General features: G+C 40.5%; 1 protein-coding gene across 3 annotated transcripts in view; it reads left to right on the top strand.

Moving 5' to 3' along the window:
* The window catches only part of LOC102204136 (RNA-binding motif, single-stranded-interacting protein 3), a 158710-nt gene that overhangs the window by 58632 nt on the left and 78014 nt on the right, over positions 1-22064 (top strand). For 2 of the 3 annotated variants that reach the window (XM_005743148.1, XM_005743145.1), the window contains exon 2: positions 19466-19644. In XM_005743148.1, coding sequence (XP_005743205.1) covers positions 19466-19644 — 179 coding nt within the window. The remainder of the gene's footprint in view (positions 1-19465; positions 19645-22064) is intronic. The other variant, XM_005743147.1, reaches the window with a different exon arrangement.

Raw genomic sequence — 22064 nt, 5'->3', positions numbered from 1 at the left:
TCACACTGATGAATTCATGCACTTAGGCAAAGTGGATTAAATACGAAGCATACAGAGGTGAAACTGCTACCAATCCTCTTGCACTGCAGTAAGTTCATCCAAAAGATTATTTTCAAAAAGTCACTGTATTCCAGTCATGGATATTTCTTTTTACACGGCACAGTGACTGACTGCATACTAAGGAACAGACCTGCTTATAAGGATGGGTGGGTTAAGTTAAGACCTTAGGAGCATACTGCAGTGATACAGTTGGTAGGTGTCCTGCTATGAATTTTAGGGTCTTCCACAACACAAGTTGGAATAAGGTCTTTGACTTGTCCAATAGCACATTATCATTCCTGGACATTTCTTTTGGTAGAATAACCTGAGTGCTGAAGTTGTCCTTCTGCTTGGCACTCTCTTTTGGGATTTAGCTAGTGAACAGGTGTCCTGACATTTTGATTCAGTTTAAAGATAGAATGATGTTATTATGCTTAGATTTTTTTTTCTTTCCTCAAACAGAATGCGCCTCATTTTAAATGAAACAAAATATTGTTCCAACAGCATTCTGGCTGAGCAGTTGCTTTCTGCGTGAAGGTCCCACCCTGCCGTAATAAGTGTTCTCACCCCTCAGACTATTACACACTTTGTAGTCAGCGAGTCCTAGCGAGGACAACAAGAGCCTTGAATTTTCTTCATTTGTAATCAATCTGTCTGAGGAATTTTGGAGTTTAAACTCAAAGAAGTCTTTCTTGGAAATCTTACAGTGAATTACTTCCTCCAACATGTTGTGAAAATCAGATCTTCGTCATCCTGTTTATTGAAAACAACTGAAATCTCTTTACCGGTTCCTTTTTTCCCTCCTTTTCTTTTAAAGACACTAAAAGACACTAAGACGCTAAAGTGAAAAAGGAGAGTTGTTAGTTAGCCTGGAAGCATGTGGTAGTTTAAACGTCCACAGAGAATTCTGGGTCAAAAACAAAGTTAAAGCAAAACAGCTGAGGAAAAGTGAAGCAAATAATCGGATTAGAGTAAGGAGTGCAAAGGCAAAAATAACCCAGTCAGGGAAAGAAAGAGGGGGGGGGGGGTGTAAAATATGTAGAGCCTATAAGATAATCTTACATGAAGAGAGTTGTTTGGTTTAAAGATCTACTGTCACTCTGGTATAGGAATCTCATTGTGCATCCCTCTGTATTGCCAGTGTACTAGAGTGGTATATGAGACATGTCAGGCGAAAAGCTGAAAGACAGTCCTAGAGAGTTCAAAACATACAATCTGGACTTTACAACAGTCAACCAGAGACATAAAGTCTAGCTGAATTCCAGATTGAGTGACACACTCAGACAGAAGGAAAATGGGGCTGACAAAAGAGGAGTGGCAAAACAGAGACAAAGCAGTGGAGACAGACTTTTGCTTTCTTCCAAAGTATTGCCACAAGCTGTTGGGCTCAGTCTGCCAACCTAACACAACTTCCCAGCCATAGATAAGCTTCGTGTGCAAGCGCATGTGTCTGTGAGTGTGTGTACATAATTCATAAGCAAAGCCAAATCATGATCTAGAGATTATCATGTCCAGTGGCACAGAAGTAGAGCAAAGAGAGAAAACTATAGATGGACTGGTGGATGGACGGAAAAGTGTTTATAAGGGGAAAACTGCAAGGTTTATAGTACAAAATCATTTATAGGATATATATGTATATGTATATATGTATATGTATGTATGTATGTATATATGTGTATGTGTATATATGTGTATATGTGTATATATGTATATATGTGTGTATATATATGTGTATATATAATTTTTTTTTAATTTTTTTTTTTATATTTAGTAACCCCATACTTAATGCAACAGCGTGTGTTCACATACGCATTCCCAGGCACCTTCTGTTTCTCTATCTCCTTTCAGTGGCTCCCTCGCTCTTTTACTTTCAAGGAAGGGTAATCCCTCTTGTAGTTAATGTGCTGTGACATTTCATGGTACAATAGGATTTGGGAGACACTATGTATTCTCATGGTGCCGGGGTCTGGCTGATAACCTTGCTGTCTGGGTGATTTTGGACTCCAGCAACTCTTGGGCTAGCTTTTATCTCACTTTGGAAATCTAATTCTCAAGGTAGAAATGCAATTCACGGTAACACAGACTGTGAGGTGACGCACCGGGGGTTATTGTAAAACCACAGTAACTGCATGCTGTCATGCATCATCTCAATTTCACAAATTCACTGCTAGTAACATCTGATTCATAGATTTAATGTGGCATCAGCTGCTGTGACAGATTAACGTTTTGCTGAGCAGCAGTGCAAGTGACAGCCAGTGAAATCTTTATACTTATGGAGTGGTGCATGCTGGATACGTACCATGTGCTATTGGAGCCACTTGCCTTTGAGAAAAGCCTTTAATATTAGACAGTGTAAAAATATTGTATTCTACGTTGTTTCCTGGAACGTTAGGGATGAGATGAAATGGTTGAGAATTTCCATGTTTTGCTGAGGGACATGAAGGGAGCAGAACATGTAATCATAACCAAGGAAGGAGGGCCTGTTCTCTGCTGCCACTTTTATTGTATTTGAAAACATGGTGCCAGCTATCACTGTCACCTGAAGAAGCATGTGAGATACAGCTCAACTTAGAGGAAAATCAAGTGAGTAGTCCATGGTGAGCTTTGACTTTTACTTGAAGCAAGTTGTGTTACATGACATCATGTCATAGACCACATCTGTAAAGTCAACCACATTTAAGTCATTGCTCTGTGAGAGTTTTGGGCTTCTTTATATGGACAGTAAAGAAAAGTGCCAACTGCAAACAGTAAAAGAAGAACAATTAGAGAGCAGGACAGGACAAAAGTCTCCAGCTTCCTGTGCTTTTTTTTGCTGAATTCAGACAGAATGTCTAAATTTTAGGAAGAATCTTGGCGTATGCAATTTGACATGATATAGGCAGCAGGGTTTCACCTTTGGATGAGCTCACGGCCAAAGTTCTTATCATGCCTGCAGAGCTGATGTGAGACGGTTGGATAGAAGGATTTTTCTCATCGCCCTTCAGACCAACTGCCTAGACAAAGGCAGTGTTGGAAGGGATGATGTTAAATGTTTTACATGACATTTCATTGTTTTCTTCTTTGTTTGGAGGAAGTTTAAGTGCCATAAATAACAGCATTAGCAGCTTAATTCCCCTCAGTTATACCTTCTCAGAATTAAAACAAAACGGCTTTAAACAACCTTTGATTTGGATATGACATAATAATAATAATAAATGTTTATATTATCACTTAGTTATTTAAACTGTAGTGAAGCCTCTGGTCTGAAAAGGCTAATTCGATTCACAGGTTGTCATTTTGATCTACACTAAGACGAGCCGTAAATCATCAAATGAATGACTTTAATCCAAATCATGCAAAAAGGCTCCAACATAGTACAGAACATCTTCTGCTTAAGCTAAATGCAGATTACAGCTGAAGTGAACTGAGTGTTTATCTAGCTAACAGCCATACCAAGGGACTAACGTCTTGTCGCTTTGATTTGCCGTAAGATTTCTTTTGAGAGCGTGACAGCGAGCGTGAGACAGTGAGAAGTGTCACGCCCAGATTTATGAGACGGGCTTGGCAGCCCTGATATTGCTGTTTTGGCTGACTGTGTTATACCTGGAGGGAACTCGCTGCTGCCGCCGCTACACTGTAGCCAATTTAGCTGGAGCACAGCTGCTAAGAGGCTCCCCGAGGTGTGTGTGTGTGTGTGTGTGTGTGTGTGTGTGTGTCTGTGTGTGTTTCAGGATTAGCCACGGCACCAATTAAAGCCTCACACTGGTTTTTAAAGGATAAATTATTAACAGCAGAAGTGACCCCTCTGGTGGCCTTTCTTTCCTCCTTTGCTATTCTCATGTCTTTTTTCTTCCTCCTTTCCTCTCCAGTATTCACACACTTTTATCAGACTTGCTTCCCTTTCGTTTTCTTGTATTTGCCTTTCCTTGCTCTTGTTCTTATTCGCTACATTTCAGTCCTTAAAACTTAAAGTCTTTGTGCAACCTCTAAAAGATTGGGGCAGGCTTTTTTTTTTTTTGTCCTGAAATCAAGTGTCCTTAAAGCTGCAATTTTACATCATATGTGTATTCCCCGTACTGAGTTTTTAGGCAGATTGATGCCTTCAGGATACAGTTGGGTAAGATTGTTGCTCTATGCAGCTCTGTTTCATTCTCCTTTTTCTCCCTGTGCTCAATAGCAAAAGCATGTTAGCCGGTAATGGATACTTTTAACCTTTTCCAGGTAATTTGATCAGGCCTTTAAATCAATCCAAACACTGTGTCGGGGTTATGATTTAATGCGAATACACGACTGCTACTTCTGTTGAGCTTCTGTGTTTTTAAATAAATGGACGAACCATGTCTTTCTGTTGTGAATGCTTTAATCCTGGATTCTGAATTGCAGACGTGAGATGCTGTGCACCATCTCTCACAATAACAAAAGACATGAGACTTGAAATGCTTCACAAGCATAAATGTATTAAACACCACTTCATGTTGCCATTCAGTATTCCAGCTAATGGAATGTCCTGTGGAAAATTCTGCGACATCCCCTCGTCATAGTTGCTCATCATTATCCAGATGTGTTTTGATTTGGCAGTTGACTCTAAAATGTGATTTTCATTTCAACAGTAAAGTGCATTTTTGAATTAGAGTCCCTGGTGTAAAATTATTAAGCTTAACTCACTCCATGGACATCAGATTTTTACTCTGCCTCTCTGCCTGGCCAGCTGTGTTATGCATTTCCTTTTAAGTCATGGTTTGGGTTCCTGTCCAATCATCCACCTGCAAAATAAAAATATTAATTCTCTGACTCAGTTCTGACTTTGTTCTGGTATCAGAATCTTCCCTCTAGATATCGTCAGGTCATCATCTGATCTCACAGAGGGCAGATTTCACTAAATATGTTCCCGTTTCTCACACTCTGATTTCTTCATCCTTCTATCCCACCAATTTTCCCATTCCTCCCACCTCTGTCTTCTCTCATTCCCTGAATATTTGCCCCTCTCAGATTTGATTAAGGAATTTAATTACAGCGAGGGACATAGTGGAGGAAGGAAGGAAGCGGCTAATAAATGTTCGGTGACCCAGAGAGAACAAAAGGTAAAGATAAGTGTATTTAAGTCAGACCTGGGGAATCTGAAGTGGAGGAGCTTATTGAACCTTATGTCAATAGCCAAGACTGCATAGATTTAGTTGTGCATTGATGCTGCATCACTGCTCCTACAGGTAAATCCTGCAGCACCCTTGAAGATTTACATTCACCAACCACTTTATTAGTCACACCAGGCTGGTGCTAGACACCTATTTACTTTCAGAACTGCCTTAATTCTTTATGGCGCAGAATCAACAAGGTGCTGAAGAAATTCCTGAGATTCTCGTGCATATTGAGCAGCTGTATCTCTACTAATTGAAGATTTTACATGTTGTGCATTCAGAGATGTCTTTTTTTGGTATACTAGAGAAGGATGGTTGTGAGAATGACCCAAAATAGGATATGCGGTAAAGAAGATGCATGCCACTTGCTTAGGTTGTGTTCCCTTTAAAACTTATTCCTTAACAGAAGGTAGTAAAACATAACCTCTTATGTTTACTAGATGATGGTGGAGGGTACCATATTGTGTTGAAGTATGGCTGAGCAGCTAGCTGTACAATGCTGTCTCTAGAAGCACATACTTTGCTATTTTAAGGGCATAGATGCACTTAAACTGCATGTAGTACACTACAAGTACCTGGATGTTGGCGCTATGTTGGCGCCTTAGCAGACTGGGAGGGACTTCAAAGCACTTTTCAGCCAGCTGGAGAATGTCGTGGCCATGAAAGAAGTAACCATAAAACGGGCACTTAAGCAGGACCCAGGAGACAACAGCCCAAAGTTCACAGATTTTACTGGCACAACAGGTGTCTTCACAAAAGGAATGTTAAACAGGATGTTCATGGGAAGGAGTCTCTGGCAACTTGGGACAGCAATCCTGAGATAGAGGAGATGAGCGTTGGAGACAGTCCAAAGTATGAGTGAGTCCAAAGCTGTGAGCAAAAAGCACATTTAAATTGTGAGGTCTTACTTGGAAGTGATGTGAGGTGAGCTGTGGGAGGAGCCACTGATCAGGGTTTGAGTGGCAGAGGAGGCAGGTAAGTCCAGAGGCTTAGTATTTGACAAAGTTTTCCCAGAGAAGGCAGGCCAGCTCAATAGAAACAGGTGAGTGAAATTGGATTTGTAACTACTATTCAGCCACAGAGGAATCACTGGAGGAGAAACAAGGGGGTTAGCATGGGAGATACTGAGGTTTTGCTTAGAGCCATAGAGAAGTCTGATTACCGCTCGGTAGGACAACAATCTGGCAGAGACTCTGTGTTGGAGCAGGTGACAGAATAATAGGGGACAGGTGTGCAGGCCGAAGAGCAGGAACATGGAGACCTGCACCCTATCCTCCTCGAAACAGAAAATGTTAGCATTACAGAAAATGACAGATGACCAGTGCAGACTATGACAGAGTGAGATTTGTCAGCAACAATGGTGACTTTAATCGTAGCCAGCTAGAAAACAGTTGCTTATTATTATTTTTAATCAGGCACTGATAAAATATTGTTTGGTCTTCATGCATATTATTAAGTTGGCATCATCACTGCAGAAAAAAATATTGTGTGGCTTTTAAGTGTGTTCTACTTACAGTGGCGATTGTTACTGTAAGTGCACACCTCAACGCTCCTCATTTGAGAAAAGACAACCCTGTTATAGAATTCAGGCTATGGAATTAATGTACACAGTGTATTACATGTACTGTATTTAGGCTTGTTTTTTTTGCGTTATGGCAGTACCTGGAAAAATGTCATGTATCCATGTATTGTGGCAGTAAATCGGAATGTCTTAACTTAATTTAAGCAATTTGGGCTAGTGAATCTAAACCTTTTTGTTCTAAAATCCATCTTTACAATTTTGAATATGCGCACAAACCTTTTAAAAAATTTTGTTTTAATAATGTAGCAAGTTACTATTCTGTTGCCTTGCATTTTTCGATGTACTGTATGTCCCCACCTCTGATGTTGCTTCATTTGGCATTTTAATTGATTCACTAATGAGAGTAGACCACCCCCAACACCCAAGCCTAGACACGCTTGTATGTTGGGGAATTACTGAACGATAATTCTTATCGCACTGTTTCTTATTGTTGTAAGATGATGAACCCAACACACACCAGTCTGTACACTCAGACACATGCAGATACACATACAGGACTGCACCAAATCCTATCTTTTCAGCTTCTCATTGTTGCTGTGGAGAGACATTATTCTGTCTGCACACTTATTCTATAGTCTCCATTCTTTGACCTGACGCTATATAAGCATTCTGTCTTATTCTTATGCCCTCTTATTCTGATGGTAATTTGACTGCCTGAAAAGACTGGCAGAGGATTGTTCTGTCTCATTCAACAAAATACGGTAAAAAGTCATTCCTGGGATTTTAAAAAAAAAAAAAAAAAAAAAAAGCTCTGCGGTGGATTTCCAGGGCTCTGTCGTCGTGTCTGCAGTTGCCTGTCGGCCTCCCGTTCATATGCTAATGAGCCAGAGCTTGATTGTTTCCTCATATTTTAATCTCCTGCATGGTGCTGGAGGGGTGGGGGCAGCAGATAGGAAGAGGGTGGGTATGAGGAAGAAAGATGAGACTGAAGGGAACGAGATGATGGATGAGGAAAACAGGACAGGGCAGAGGGTGTTGGAAACTGAGGAATGGAGAGGAAAAAGTTGAAAGGGAAAGATTTTTTTATTTTTTTTGAGACTGCTGACTGAGATGATATATTGAAGGAAAATGTTTGACAAGAACAGTAAAGAGGTGAGGGACGGGGTGGGGGGCAGGATGAGGTTATTAATATGCAAGAAGTAGGCGATAAGATAAAGACGGATAGAATCACTGCAGGATGATAAGCTGCAGATGGAATACACAGTTCACCTTATCAGGAGACATCCAGAGTTTATTAGCGGTGACACAAAAGAGGTACTACTACAGATGGAACTCTGCAATATTTTATATTACTTAATTTTAAACTTCAAGGGGGGTCATTGAAGATCAATGAAACTTCTGCACTTTTTCTTTTTGTAGAAGTCTGTTTTAAACCATTCATGATTCACCAACCCTGTCTGCCACCGCTTTTCATACATACTGCCGGATTGAAACACATTGACCAGGGGGGCAATGAGAGGAGGAGCGAGAGAGACTTTCTTGAATAAACTAACGTTGAATTTGCATAAATATACATAATAAAAGAGCTTTGTGCAATGCGCCTCTTCAATATGCATGTTTTTTTTCCCCTCTTTTTGTAACTTGTATGCTAGAGGTCATGCAATTTAGAAGGAAGAATGTAGAATGAGATTTGTTTTTTTTGGAGGGGAAATATACTCGGAGAGGTGGAGATAAAATCATCTGGGTGGGTTTTGAAGTATAATGTAGTGGAATGTTTTTGTTGGGTGTCACTCAGGAAGGGTTTTCTTTAGAAAAAGCATACAAGGTCAACCTTTTTTTGTAGTTGGATTTGAAAGTTGCTGTGATTGTGGCAGGCAGCAGAGATGGCACATATGCAAGGATATGGCTTGACCAAGGACTTGAATCTGAGCCAGTGTGTGCACCGCACCTACAGGATGTATTTGGTGGGAAATACAGTACCTGCACTGGTGGAGCCTTTCTTAAAATGAAAACTACTGAAGGAAAATGACAGTGTTGCCAAATCTGAGCATACTATATGCTAGCCATTAACCACCAACCAACAAATTTCATTTTTGGAAGCACCTGCTTGGCCAGATATATTTCTTTGGATGTTCTGACACACAGAATTCAAACTACCTTCATTTTAAACAGTCAGAGCAGTATGCACCCATTTTCTGTTACATACAGCAGAAGATCACACAGGTTGGGAAAATGTTCCAACCTCTTTTCTTTGAGGCATACGCTGTTACATAACTCCATTATTTAGACAACTGCCAATATTGCGGTAATTGTTGTAATATATGCTTTCCAGCATATTTACAGTGCAAGTGCATTCTTGTTGATATACAATTCAGGTGCCTGTGTACATGATAAGGTGTGGTTATAACAGCAGGTTTGTTGCTATGGCTACAGCTTGATAAATATTGGGTTAAGCTGGGTAGCTAAAAATGTTAAGACACTGATTACAGCCAAAGAAACAAAAAACAAAACCCAAAAACATCAGATGCAGGTAGAACTGGGCCCTATCATACCGTTCACGGTGATACTGGTATAATGTTGGGCAATGATAAGAAAATGAAATATCGTGATAGAATCTGGGTTAAACGCGCGTGCGCAGTGCCTTTGTTTCCGCACATGGCAGAAAAAGCATGGCGGTGACGGAGAATGAGAAGGGTGAAAGCGGATTGTTGAATGAAACTGATGAACCAGAATTGGTTTGTAAAAATGCTGCAACTTCAGTGTGGAATTGGTTTAGCTTTCGTCCGTCAGATACACACCACAGCACTATTTTTGGTAGCGCATGCTAGCGGACCGTTGTTATTACCATGTTTTTTGGAAAATCAAACCTTATAATCCCGTGTGCCTTATGTATGAATTCTGGTTGTGTTTACTGACCTCAAAATGATTTTAAGTGGTACACGGCGCTCGAAAATCTGTCAATGTTTTAGTACGACTTTGCTAAGCCACGAACCCGCACTGCTTGATGGATTGTTGGAGCATTACGGCTATCGTAGGCAGGAGTGATATGTACTGCGCTTCAACATAATATTACTGTATTGTGTGTGTGTATAACCTCTTAAGTTTTATGGATATTATACATGGTTATGCTGAGGATATTTCGGTCAATTTCCACTGGAAATGCCTTTTGCTTAAACTGTCAGCGAGGAATTTGCATTTGCACTGTTAAATTCTTATATTACTCTAATGCACATAAAAAAAAACAGCTGCTTGTTTAAGTGAAAATACATTGATGGGTTTTTGGTTTTTGTGCACTAATAAAGTTGTGGAGTTGTAAAGTATTTTGTCTAGAGTAAATTATATCGTCAGTTATATCGGTATCGCAAATTTTCAAATGTATATCGTGATAAATATTTTTGGTCATATCGCCCTGCTCTAGATGCAGGTCAAAAAAGTCCATCGTCCACACTGATATTCACATGCTATGTTTTGCTTTACCACCAATTGGGCGTATTACTTAACAGCTGGTAACTGTGAGGTGCACAATTGACAAAGAATAGCAGGGATGCTGGCTGTTTAATAGAAAACACATGGGAAGGCTCAAAGATGCTTTTCAACTCTAATTTCTTTGCTGTAATGTAATGGTGCATTACTCTGTGTTTAGGTTACCTTTTTCCAAGTGAATTGTTGTCTGACTTGAGATGCAAATGCATTTAGATAAAGTGCCATATGTTTGTGTTTTTCAACATTTCCCATAACCCTACACACCAACAGTGACTCAGCCTTGGTCTCCAGAACAATAGGTGGGCAGCCTAATACAACTTTGAATCAATCACAGCTTGCCTGTATATGCAAAGATAGCCTGAACCACCCCTCCTCGACCCACCCACCCACTACCCTCCCCATGACCTTCTCAAAAACACAGCCGCAGGAATTCGCTGAGAGTTCAGCAACCTACCACAGCCTCTCTCCATCATCTCTTTATCTCCCACCAGGCCTGTGAGCACAAAGTCCAAACTGCATGCCTCCTGGGATGCTTGTGCAACATGTTTATGACAGCCCAAGTGTTGTTGATGCTGCTATTGCTGATGTTAACGAGAAAGGGAGAGGTAAAAGGCTGGAACATGTCGTTCCACTGGGAAGCAACCTTGACGACCTTGATCTTCTAAGGAGACTGAGAGAAGTAGAGAAGGATTCATATGGGAAGGTGGTGGCTGAGGAGACTGGAGAAAGGGAAAAGCAAAAAAAAAAAAAAGATTCTAGAAAGACTAAGTGGCAGCAGATTAAATATGATAGATCAACAAAGTATTGAGATTTTTTATCATTTAGACAACGAAAACATTTTGATGAAAATATGAGCAATTTTCAAGTCGAATATCCTGCATCTATATATTAAGTAAACAGTCTATATATTAAACACCTTGCTGCAGTTTCCTGCTGCACTTTTGCTTTGGCAGCAAGTTAAATAGGTCAGACTGTTTTGATTGGCTCATATTCTGTTTTAATTAAAGTGAAACTCTTCGGTGTGACTGACCTCGCACTTAGATGTAGTCTGATGAAACTTGCAGACACCCTGGTAAAACCTGAGCATGCCTTTGAACTTAGGAAGCCTTCAATTACAATAACCGTGCTATGGTAGCTCAAAGGGTATGGTTAGGTTTAGTATTACAATTATATATAATGCTAAATATAATGCTTGGTCTGATATGACAGACATTGGCACAATACTGTGTGTGTATGGGTGCCACAGCCTGGACCTCTGAACCACGATCTGAAGGTCCACGTGATGACAATGCTATATAGAGCTGTTTAAAATGACAATAGGTTTACAGACTGACAAGATCATTTTGGTGTGGCATACTTTGAGTATTTTAGTATGGCTTTTTCATACAAAGTCAACAGTTTAATTACGTTACATTTACATTGTTCTTGAAGGGGTTTATTTTCAATATAATAGACTTGTGATCAAAATCTTTTTGTATTTGATATTTATGATAAAACATTGGAAATAATTTTACTAAACAGTAAAATAAATGCTACACATGTCCTGTAGCCCCAATAATAAAAATCATAAAATAATCTTCAAAAATTTATGGAGTAAAAGGCTCGCAAAATTTCAAAATCCCTGGTAGCCCTTCGGGCTGGCACTCTTCAGTTTTTGGTATCCCAAAATAAATTTAAGTAGCCCGAATAAAAAGAGCAATTTATGTTTTGTTTCCCGTTTTGTTTCCGTTACAATGTTATACATTAAAGTATAATATTGTAACAGAAACTAAAATTAATCAAAAACTTGTTAAAATACAAATCACAACAACTGAATAAAAATTACAATCATCAACTCAAATACTTGGTTCTCATTGAGCAGAAATTTCTATGACCTTTTAAGAACTGTGTAGAACATGAATCAGTCTGTGCCAGATCCTGAATCTGACATTTCCACTGGAGTCACTGGTAAGAGGTAAGTGGAACCAAGATCTAGGCCATTTGCTTTTTGAAGTTTGCAAAGACTGCTAAATTTTGCCAAAGGTAGTTCACTCTTTGCAACATAGTACGCTGTTCTAAACAGCTTTTTCAGGACTTCTTCTGTGTGCTTGGTTCATTTTTAGAATGTTTTTTGCAATTGCTGTTTGTTCTGGGAAAGATATTGCAGACTGAGCAATAATGCATTTCTTGCATTTCTCATGGGTTCTGATGGGGTCTTTCTTAAAATTACTGGTTCCAGTAACAAAGGCGCTTGTCGACTCACAACACACCTGGCAGAACATCATGTTATTTAGCTCGTCATATTCCAGCCACAGAAATTCTTTTGTCCATGAAACCAAAAAAGCTGCGCTTTTTTTGCCTTATAGTCTGATTTGTCATAACTTTTCCGTTTTGTGGTTGGCTTTTCTTTGGCTGCCCCTTCTTCACCCTGACCTGTCTTATTTGGCTGAGCACTAAAATACCTGCTACTGAAATCTCTGCACAATCAACCTCACATGTTTAAGCTTGCTGTGGGAGATTTCACTTGTCATGTCTGAATAGTAAGCTAATGAGTGATAAGACGATGCCAGAGGAATTGGTGCGCAAATAATCGTCACTCACCAATCAGTGCTGCTGCTCTCTACACAGATATTGGTAGCCCGACTGGAAAAATTGTTAGCCCCGGGACATCGGGCTAGCGATTTTGCAAGCCCTGGAGTAGATTAAAATGGGTTTCAAAACGGGCAAATAACAAAAGCCTGCACTTGTTTGTTTTTTTTTTTTTAACTGCACTATGCACTTCCTAAAGTACATTTAGTAGAACAAAGATAACAGTATAATACCATTCCCTTAAAAGTAAATAGTGCCCAGAGGGTGAGCTGCCTTGGTTTGGGTTTGTGCTCTTGGAGTGCTTCTTGTTTGTACTGTCTTGATCTTGACCACAGTTATCACTTTGACTATTTATCTGCATATTTTCTTCTTAATAAAGCATGTAGACCATCTGTTGAATCAAGGTTGCACCTCATGTAGGGACAAAGGACTGCAGATCTTCTTTTACTAGGAACTCGGCTGCTAATGGAGATAGTTTTATTAAATAACCCTACGGTGTGATTTACCCAGGCGTATCATTTACTCTCCAGACTAATCACAGGCTGGGCTACACCTCTTGCCTACACATTCCTGAGCTTGACACTTGGAAACAAGCAAGTATTCTGTATTGGATATCATTAGGCTTGTCTCCAAGAAGACTATTTATACCTGTGCACAGCATTAGCTGAACTCTCTGCAGTCTTCTCCGCTTCCCCTAACTTACAGTAAATGTGCTATTTTTCTTTTCCTTCATTAAAAACAATGTAAAGCACTCTGTGTGGAGCTTTAATATTCAGCTGCACCCTGAAGCCACATCTTTCAAGGAAACAAAGCCTGGATTCAATAGTTTGACAATCAAGTTACATTTATGAATTCCTGAAAAGATGATTTGTTGTCTTTTCAGGCATTCTGACAGAAGCACTGGCCGAGGCTTAATTTAGCTGCTTGTGTAATATCAAAACAAGGACAGTATATTGGGTGCCATGTTTCCATTCGGATGTACTGTATTCATAAGCGCTTCCTTAAACCCTTCCGCTGCTGTGTTTAGAGGCACAGTGAGTAAGAGAGAATCTTAGAACTGGACCCAAAAATAGCTCGCATTCTTTCCTCTGTTTCAGGAAGCATCAGAAGAGGTCAGAACAACCCTCTCTCTCTCTCCCATGTCCGCCTCTTTCCTTTGTCCCATGTATCTTTAGCTTTACCCGTATCCTTTCTTACTTAACACTCTTTATCAGCCTTTCCTCTTCTATAGTTTTTTTTCTGTCTTCCCTCATGTCATCCAAAGTTCACCAGTATGCGATGTTGTGCAATACCTTCACCCACATCTATACTTAGTTTGTTTTTTCCACCCCTCTCCTAATGTTGTTGCAGATAAGTTTGGAGATAAGTTTGATCATCACAAAGACACATCTGCACATACAAGACTTTTCAGTAGCTATTCATTGTTTAGAAGTTAAAGAACTGAGTTTAATGTATTCTGTTTAAATTATTCCTAAAGCAAAACAATAGCGGGAAAGTGGAGATTGGCAGATTTGGGTGGGTGGCTGGGAAAAGTCTACAGAGTCCAATGAAATAAGTTATTTTGCAGGAATTACTGCCACAACGAGAGTTCAGTAGCTGGAGCAAGTAAATATTCCTGCATTTTTTTTAAAAAAATTTTTTCCCCTTTTTGAGTAAAATTCAACCTCGATGCGGTTGATTGAGGCATCCTTTCATTACACTTTAAAAAGAAATGCAACAGATTATTGTTATTGTTATAGTTCTCATTTGCTTTTTCTCTATTTATTTGCTACATGCAAGGACTAGTCTGAAATATCATTGTCATGATGAGCATAAATGAAGATCAATGCTAGCACATCTACTGTCAGACAGTTAGGCACACAAAGGGTAATCATACTCCTGCATCTTCACAAAGCAAGCAAATGTGTTCAATAAAACCATGCAAATATGGAGCAATGTGACTCTAAAGTGTATTAGAAATGTAAATGATACAGAACTTCATTCTTGAAGTCTGCAGTAGAAAGGAATAGAGTAACAGAGCTGAAAGTGGGGTCGATCTCAGCTGGTACGTGACAGAGCTTGGATCTCCTGCACATGGCATGTCAGACTCATTTTCCATTGTGGACCACATACAGCCCACTTTGATGTCCATTTTCCTACATGATAAAGAAATGGCGCTATAGTCAGGGGTGCACATAAGTGGTCCGCAGGTGCGCATTCGCTGTCAAAATAAGACGCGCACCGGATAAGAAGTTGCAATGCGTGTTTGCGTACGTTAGATTTTCTGGAGGAGGACAGACATTTGTTTAGAACTCTTAAAAATGTCAAAGAAGCTCCTTTAAGCAATTACTTTGGTGTTTCTCCACCTCCAAAGAAATGTCAGGAGTCCGAACCGCAAAAGAAACGCGTATTCTCGGAAAAGTGGTTGCAGGAGGTGAGCTGGCTTCAAACAAATAATGAACGCACAGAGATGTGGTGCAGAATATGCTGTGAAAATCCCACTCTAGCTGACAAAAACACTGCCTTTTATATGTACGCAAACACACGTTGCAACTTCTTATCTGGTGCGCGTCTTTTATTTTGACAGCGAATGCGCACATGCGGACCACTTATGTGCACCCCGGCTATAGTAAATTAAAGAGATCTGTCACCGTGACTCTTTGGGACTTAAATTACAGAAATCTGTCATTTTATTACTTTCAGGTAAAACTTGTGAAAATACAATTAAGTCCAAAACTTATGAGGCCATAAGTTTTGGACTTCCGATGGACGGTCAGTGCCTTGAAAAAAGTAACTACTTCATAGTAATTCCTCTGCTTTTGCTCTGAAATGTACACCAGCATCAGTCGGCAGCATGCATGTGCGTCACACTAAAGTAATATTTCACGGCACGTTTGTGTTTCAGGACTCAGTTGTGCATGAAATCTGCAATAATCCCAGTGACTGTGTTTGCCTTGTGTGACAGTTTGTGTCGCTGCCTCTGAGCCTTTTTCCCAGTGTGAGAACTGCTCCACTGTACTAAGTGTGTCAACAATACCAGCTGAGAGGCAGCCTTCAGTCCACACACAGCAACTGCAGACTAATCCTTAAAAGAGAGAAACTGGATGAAAGCACGGAGGGAGGGAAGCACAGAGGAAGAAATATAGAGCAAGCATATGGGAAAGTGGAAGGATGGAGATGATAAGAGCAAGAGACGGAGCGATGGTGGAGTTGAGCTTGACGGTGAAAGAGGGAGAGAGGAGAGGTGGAAGTGTGAATGCTAGAGAGAGAGAGGGAGACGGAACGATTTTAATGTTTCAAAGGATTTCCCTATCACAGTCTCTGACACATTACATACACAGCTCACTATCAGCCCAACCCTGACAGCTGCACAAATTGGCTGAAAGAGGTTCCCTGGGCAAGGCCTTTGATCAGGTTTGTGTGTGTGTTGTGTCAGCAACACGAGGGGAAGGGGAGAGGTTTTGTACATTTGTGCATACCTGGACATCTGCGTACTGAAGAAAGACTCTTTCTGCTCCAGATCAGTGTAATGAAATGAATGTACAAAGATAAGGCTAACTGTGTGCATGTTTGTTAATAGTCTAACAGTCTGGTTTTGCTTCATGAGCTTATATTGTGTTTACCATGCAGTGGTGTGCAGTGTGTTATCTTAAGCGTGTATAGCTTTTACCCCTGTGATATTTCTCCATAAGATTTCAGCCCGGTGTCTTTTATGTGTCTGACACTCCCCATCAACCATGTGTCTGTGTTATCTTTCCGAGGAGGTTGGTAAACAAACCCATTGTTGAAAGGCTCATATCGAGCCGGTCCGCGGCACAGTTCAGGCTTTGAGGCGGTGAGGTTTCCAATATCGTGATTGCAGACACCACATGGGGAAAAAAGATATGCGCTTCTTTTCTTTCCTCTAACAGTGACACATTATACAATAAACTTTTATAAAATGTCCTGAGAAAGCACACTTATGACAGACTTCACGTGAATTGTTGATTCTAATGATTGGTTGTTTAGTTTTGTTTGTCAAAAATGGTGTAAAATGACCATAATTTTAAAAAGTTTGAAATTGTGAAACCATTTGTCTATGACTCAGAAATATAAAGGCAATTATGTCCTGTCAACTAGATTGACTAATTAAGGAATTGATTATATTTAGCACATTTTAGTATATTATATAGTTCTGTTTTGTGTCTGAAGTGGCTGATACAAAGTTGTTGAGCCAGTATCAATCTTCTTCTCGGTGAATACTGCTTTAGGAGTAGAGGCTGGAGATATCACGATATTTAAAGAAAATTTGCACTAACGATGCCTCTGATGATGCAGAAAAAATGATAAACGATGTTTTATGTTTGGAGCATGAGAGCAGCCGTAAGTAAATGAAGAGCATTTTCCATCCTCTTCCTGCGAGTTATTGTCATTGATGACACACTACCTAATTCAAAGTGTGACACTATTGAAATGAGGACCGGTAGCAGCAGCATTCTAATTCAACAGGGGCGACATAGCATGAGCCAAATATTAGAGCAAAAGTAGCCCAGCTGCTTTAGTTGAACAATAAACTCTTCAGGACCCTGGTCAATATGGTCACATAGTAAAACTGAAAAATACTTTATACCTGGGAAGCTGTTTAACCAGCTCTGTAAAGTTCTGCTTTTCCAACATTTAACCGTGTCAGTAATTTGCATTCACTGTTTGCCCATCCTGTCATACGGAGTTCAGCTTGCAATGCTTGGTTGGGTCTTTTTTTTTTTTTTTCTAACCTTTGCGTCGCAAATCAGTATCTGCTCCATTGTAGCCTTGTTGTACTCGATGTGTTTTTCCCTCAAATGGTGAAACTCGTTGTTTCCACATTACCGGGAACAATTTCCTTGCATATTTTGCAAAGTAGCGTGCTGCTTTGGAGGTGATTTAAAATCGCTTCTGTTTTAGTAGCCAAAAATGATTCTTTCTCTCTGACATGCCTGGAATTGTTTCATTCATTGCACTGGTAAATGTAAATGTGTGGCATTGCTACAGAAACGATATGACATCTTTTTGACATTATCATGTAAAAATTTGTCGGTGGTATTGTGAAAAATGTATGGCGCAGCCCTAAATTGAAGTTATTCAGGAAATAACATCAAACTGCAAATCTCAGAGACACTGGTAATACAGAGTATTATTTGTCCCAGCTGTTAAACTGAAGTATTACCCAGCATAGCCTCTCTTTCACCTCTGCACTTTGTTTGTGTTTGAGCTGAAGTGTACAGGCTCGTTGTTGGCTGCTGGTGTGAGGTGCTGGCCTGTAAATGACATAAGCGCCTTCTCCTTTTACTCCTGCGTGTCTTCCATACATGTGTTGAATCCTGTTAGCGCTGTCTGTCTGAGCTGCTAGCATGCGTCTGAGTGTGTGTTAGGATTTGTGCACCAGCTGAGAGAAAATACAGGTAATGGATTAATATCAGAGCTGGCTCAGGCTCCACATTGCTCTGTTGTGACAGCCTGTCATTATCACAAACACCGGCTCACACTCGTGCACGCACACACAAGCTCACACAAGCTTCCTTGCAATTGTGCATACATATCCACACACGACTCCAAATACAGGATTCACCTTAAGTATGTACACGCTTCCTTTCCTTACCTGTCTCTATCCTTTCTCTTCCTGTCTCTCATTTTCTCGTCATTACGGCACACAGTGCTGCTGCGCTGTGATCATCTCAAGCTGCAGCAGCTTCTTGAACTTGTTCTATCCACTTTCCAACAGTGGAACCAACACTGGGACTACACATCTTTGCGGTGTAGCTGTTTTCCTCCAAGGCAGCAGACGGAGTGTTTTGAATGCTGCTGTCATATGGGCCATCAAGCTTGTTTGCTTCCTCCAAACTTAACCTAATAGTTTGCCTAAGGCAGCGGGCAGGCAGGGGTGGGTGTGCCTTCAGTGCCAGGCACTCATTAATCCTTGCACTGCTCTTCTCCCTGCCAGAAATGGTCATCTTATTAAGCCATTTAGCCAGTATTGAGCTGTGTAATTGGACAGTGGAGGCCAATAGGAAATGTTTGAGTAAGTTAAAGGTGATAAAAGGACCTTGCTTGATTTAAATGCTGTACAGCCTGCTCGGTTCACCCATGGCATAAGTTTATTAATACAAATTATAGCGGTGTTTGCTTTAAGACTTTCTTGCCTGACAGTGGCTTGATACCTTTGCATTACAAGAGATGTTTTGAATATCTTTCATTTTTCTGGTCTACGTTTGCTTGCATTGTAACTAAGGTTAAACAACCAGAAAGCAATTTGTGCTGCTTTTAATGTTTGCTGATTTGTGCACACACACAAACAAACCTGTTTTTCATGAAAATTATCAATGGTTTGAAACATTTCCTTATCTAAATCACTGTAGAAGTCACTGCACCTTTACACTCCAGTCAGCGCTGAAAGGAAGTCCCTACTGCCTTGTCATTATGTGCAGAACCTTATGCGAAGATTCAGCACAGCATGCTATTGTTATTCGGGCAAGCCCCAGTGGTTGGGTACCATGAACATCACGGACTAATTTCAGATCTCTTGCTTTCCTAATTTTATGTACTTCCTCTAGAATAAAGAGATAATTGGGACAGGAAAAGATGTGGATGTGAGATTGGTAGATGGAATTTAGCTGAGGAGCGGAATCTGCAGTGAAGTACTTTTTTTTTGTTGTGTTATCAAATACGTGATTCATGTGACACCAAACATAACAGTAAAGACCTAATGTGACGTTTGCCTTTGTGTGTTTTTCTGTCTTTGCAGCAGTCCTATGCCCCTCCCCCTCCACCCATGGCTCCACCCAGCCCTGGCAACACAGGAGGAGGAGGTGGTGGTGGAGGTCAGGGAGGAGGGCTAGTGGAGCAACTTAGTAAGACCAACCTGTACATCAGAGGCCTGCCGCCTGCCACCACCGACCAGGACCTCATCAAACTCTGCCAGCCGTGAGTTCTATTTTCTTCTACTGTCCCTGCCTTCGCTCTGCAGATGCATTAAACGTCCTCAATACAGCTGAGTTCAGTTCATTCCTGCTCAGTTCAGTTTAGTTCAGCTTGTGGTAATTAGTGTTGCGTGAGTGTGACAGGAGCTTATAATGGGTATCAACAATTTGCTCTTGACCCCTGTGTTCCTCCTCTCTGCTTCCTCAGAGGAAAAGACACAACCCAGCTGGGCCTAGCCCATCCGCTCCTTTCTGCCCTGCGTCATCTACACAACAAAGGATAGATAATCCTCCTGTCCATCGGTGGAGGCTTGAAACTCCTCAGTCACATGAAGATTTACTTCTCACATGGATGACAATATGATGGATCAGTCCACATTCCATGTTAATAGTAATATAAATGAGCTGTGGGAAATTAAATTGCATCAAATTACCAGTTCAATCTAAAATTTGATGACTTGATGCAGCAGCTATATTTGATAAACATCTGAATATTTTAGTAATGGCTGTATCTAGAGTGATTTAGAAGATTTCCATTGGAACTGATGAAGGCATATTTTCATTTTTAGCAGCTTTGTTACGTCTGAGCAAACTCTGATCCAGTGTTTATTTTAACCCATTAGGCAGCTGTTTCCTGATCAGATTTTAGATCAGGGTTCTCATCATAGTGCCTAATCAGATTTAGACTAGGTTCAGAAATATACAGAGTTACTGTTTTGAAAAAACGATGAGACTTTTCAACATGATTTTGTTTTTCTAAGCTTCTTTTCCTCTTTTTAAGGGATCCTGTCACATTTGTTAAAAGCTAATTATTATAGACATTTAAAAAATATCAATTTATCTGTAATTGGAATAATAATACTACACAACAGCGGCTGTGATAATACTGTAGTGTACTTTTCCTGATTAATCACTGAATGTAGTAACTTAAGCTGCAAGAGCAGAAACACTTGACAGGTAATAGGGCCGTACTCTGTTAATTTCAGTATCTAGCTTTGTCCTTTTCTATTGTTTCTTTGTGTTAAAAGTTGGTCCTGCGCATTTAATCCCTACATATCCCAAATGTGGCTCAGGTGGTAGAGTGGGTTATCTACAAATAGGGACGTCGGTGGTTCGCTCCCTGGCTCGAGGTTATCCTTGGGCGAGGTACTGAACCCCAAGTTGCCTCTGATGGATCTGTCAGTGAGGATGTGTGCGTGAATGTTAGACAAGGTGCTTTGGTATAGGGGGGGAAAATGCGCTTATATGAATGTGTGTGAGATTTGGTGGTTGGTTACAGTAAAAAGCTCTATATTAGTACTGCTGCCATTTTCCATTTAAATTTTGTAAACAATTTAAACCTGCTTTTCTTATTTGCCTTCTAGCTTATGTTGGTCGATAATATCAAATGTAATTAGTGAGTTGTATGTTAATAATTATAGTGATTGCTTGTCTTGAAGCTATGGGCTTTAAATATTTTCAAAAGCAATTTGATTGTATAGATTTTGTGAAACAGAGAAGACGGATAAAAAATAAAATGCAAAGACACGTTCACATATGCACACACTGTATCTTTCCTTTCTGTGTGTCAGCTGCAGTTCAAGCCTGTTGTATTTCAGCTCAGCCCTGGAGGCAGTTCTGGAAAAACGGGGTGAAAAATGGGGGCCAATAAAAGTTTCATTAGAGGCCCAGTCAGTGTGCCAAGTGGCCAGTAACATTTAGGAAAGGTCATGGAGGAGGGGAGGGGTGCGTGTGCTGTTGGGCAGCATCATAGTGTTGGGTTTCTAACTTGCTCCAGCTTTTGGAAATAGAGTGGCAGCTTCCTGTCAGTCACTTACATGATATGCGCGCATGCACACACAAACAGGCTTTTCTTTCATGCACAGTTGCAGTGAGTAACAGGAGGACAGTACTTACACTGATGCACATATACAGACATGCACACTCTTTCAATTCAGTGTCATCCATAATTGGTCGCCAACCATGGCTTTTTTTTTTGTTTGTTTGTACCAAACCTCCCATCAGCATCACACACACCCTTACCATTCTTTCATCCTCCTCATTTCCTCCTTCCATCCTTTCCTCTCTGTCCGCCCTTCCCTCTCTCCCTCACCCCTGTTTCCCCCTTCTTTCTCTCTCTGTCTCCGTGCCAGTTCTCAGAGTGTCAGTGAAAAGTGCTGTTGTCAGCTGACATTTCCAATCACTCCCCCGGTCGCCAAAACTATGGACACACTTTTAACGTCTGGGGACAGAGCAGAACGTGAGCGGAATCTAAAGTGGAGCACAAGGGCAATTTCTCTCTCTCATTCACTTGCTTTCACTTCCCCCTGTTGTCTTTCTGTCTCTCTCTCACGCTTGATTCCCAGCTGTCTGTCTGCATATCGATCTATAACTTAATCTGTGGTTAAAACCTGCAGTGTAGCTCATGATGATCTTAAAAAAAAA

Source organism: Pundamilia nyererei, unplaced genomic scaffold (genome assembly GCF_000239375.1).
Source record: "Pundamilia nyererei isolate P.nyererei 1_Seehausen unplaced genomic scaffold, PunNye1.0 scaffold00128, whole genome shotgun sequence".
Lineage (NCBI taxonomy): Eukaryota > Metazoa > Chordata > Actinopteri > Cichliformes > Cichlidae > Pundamilia > Pundamilia nyererei.
The sequence above is the reverse complement of the archived record's forward strand: the minus strand, read 5'-3'. Positions and strand labels throughout refer to the sequence as shown.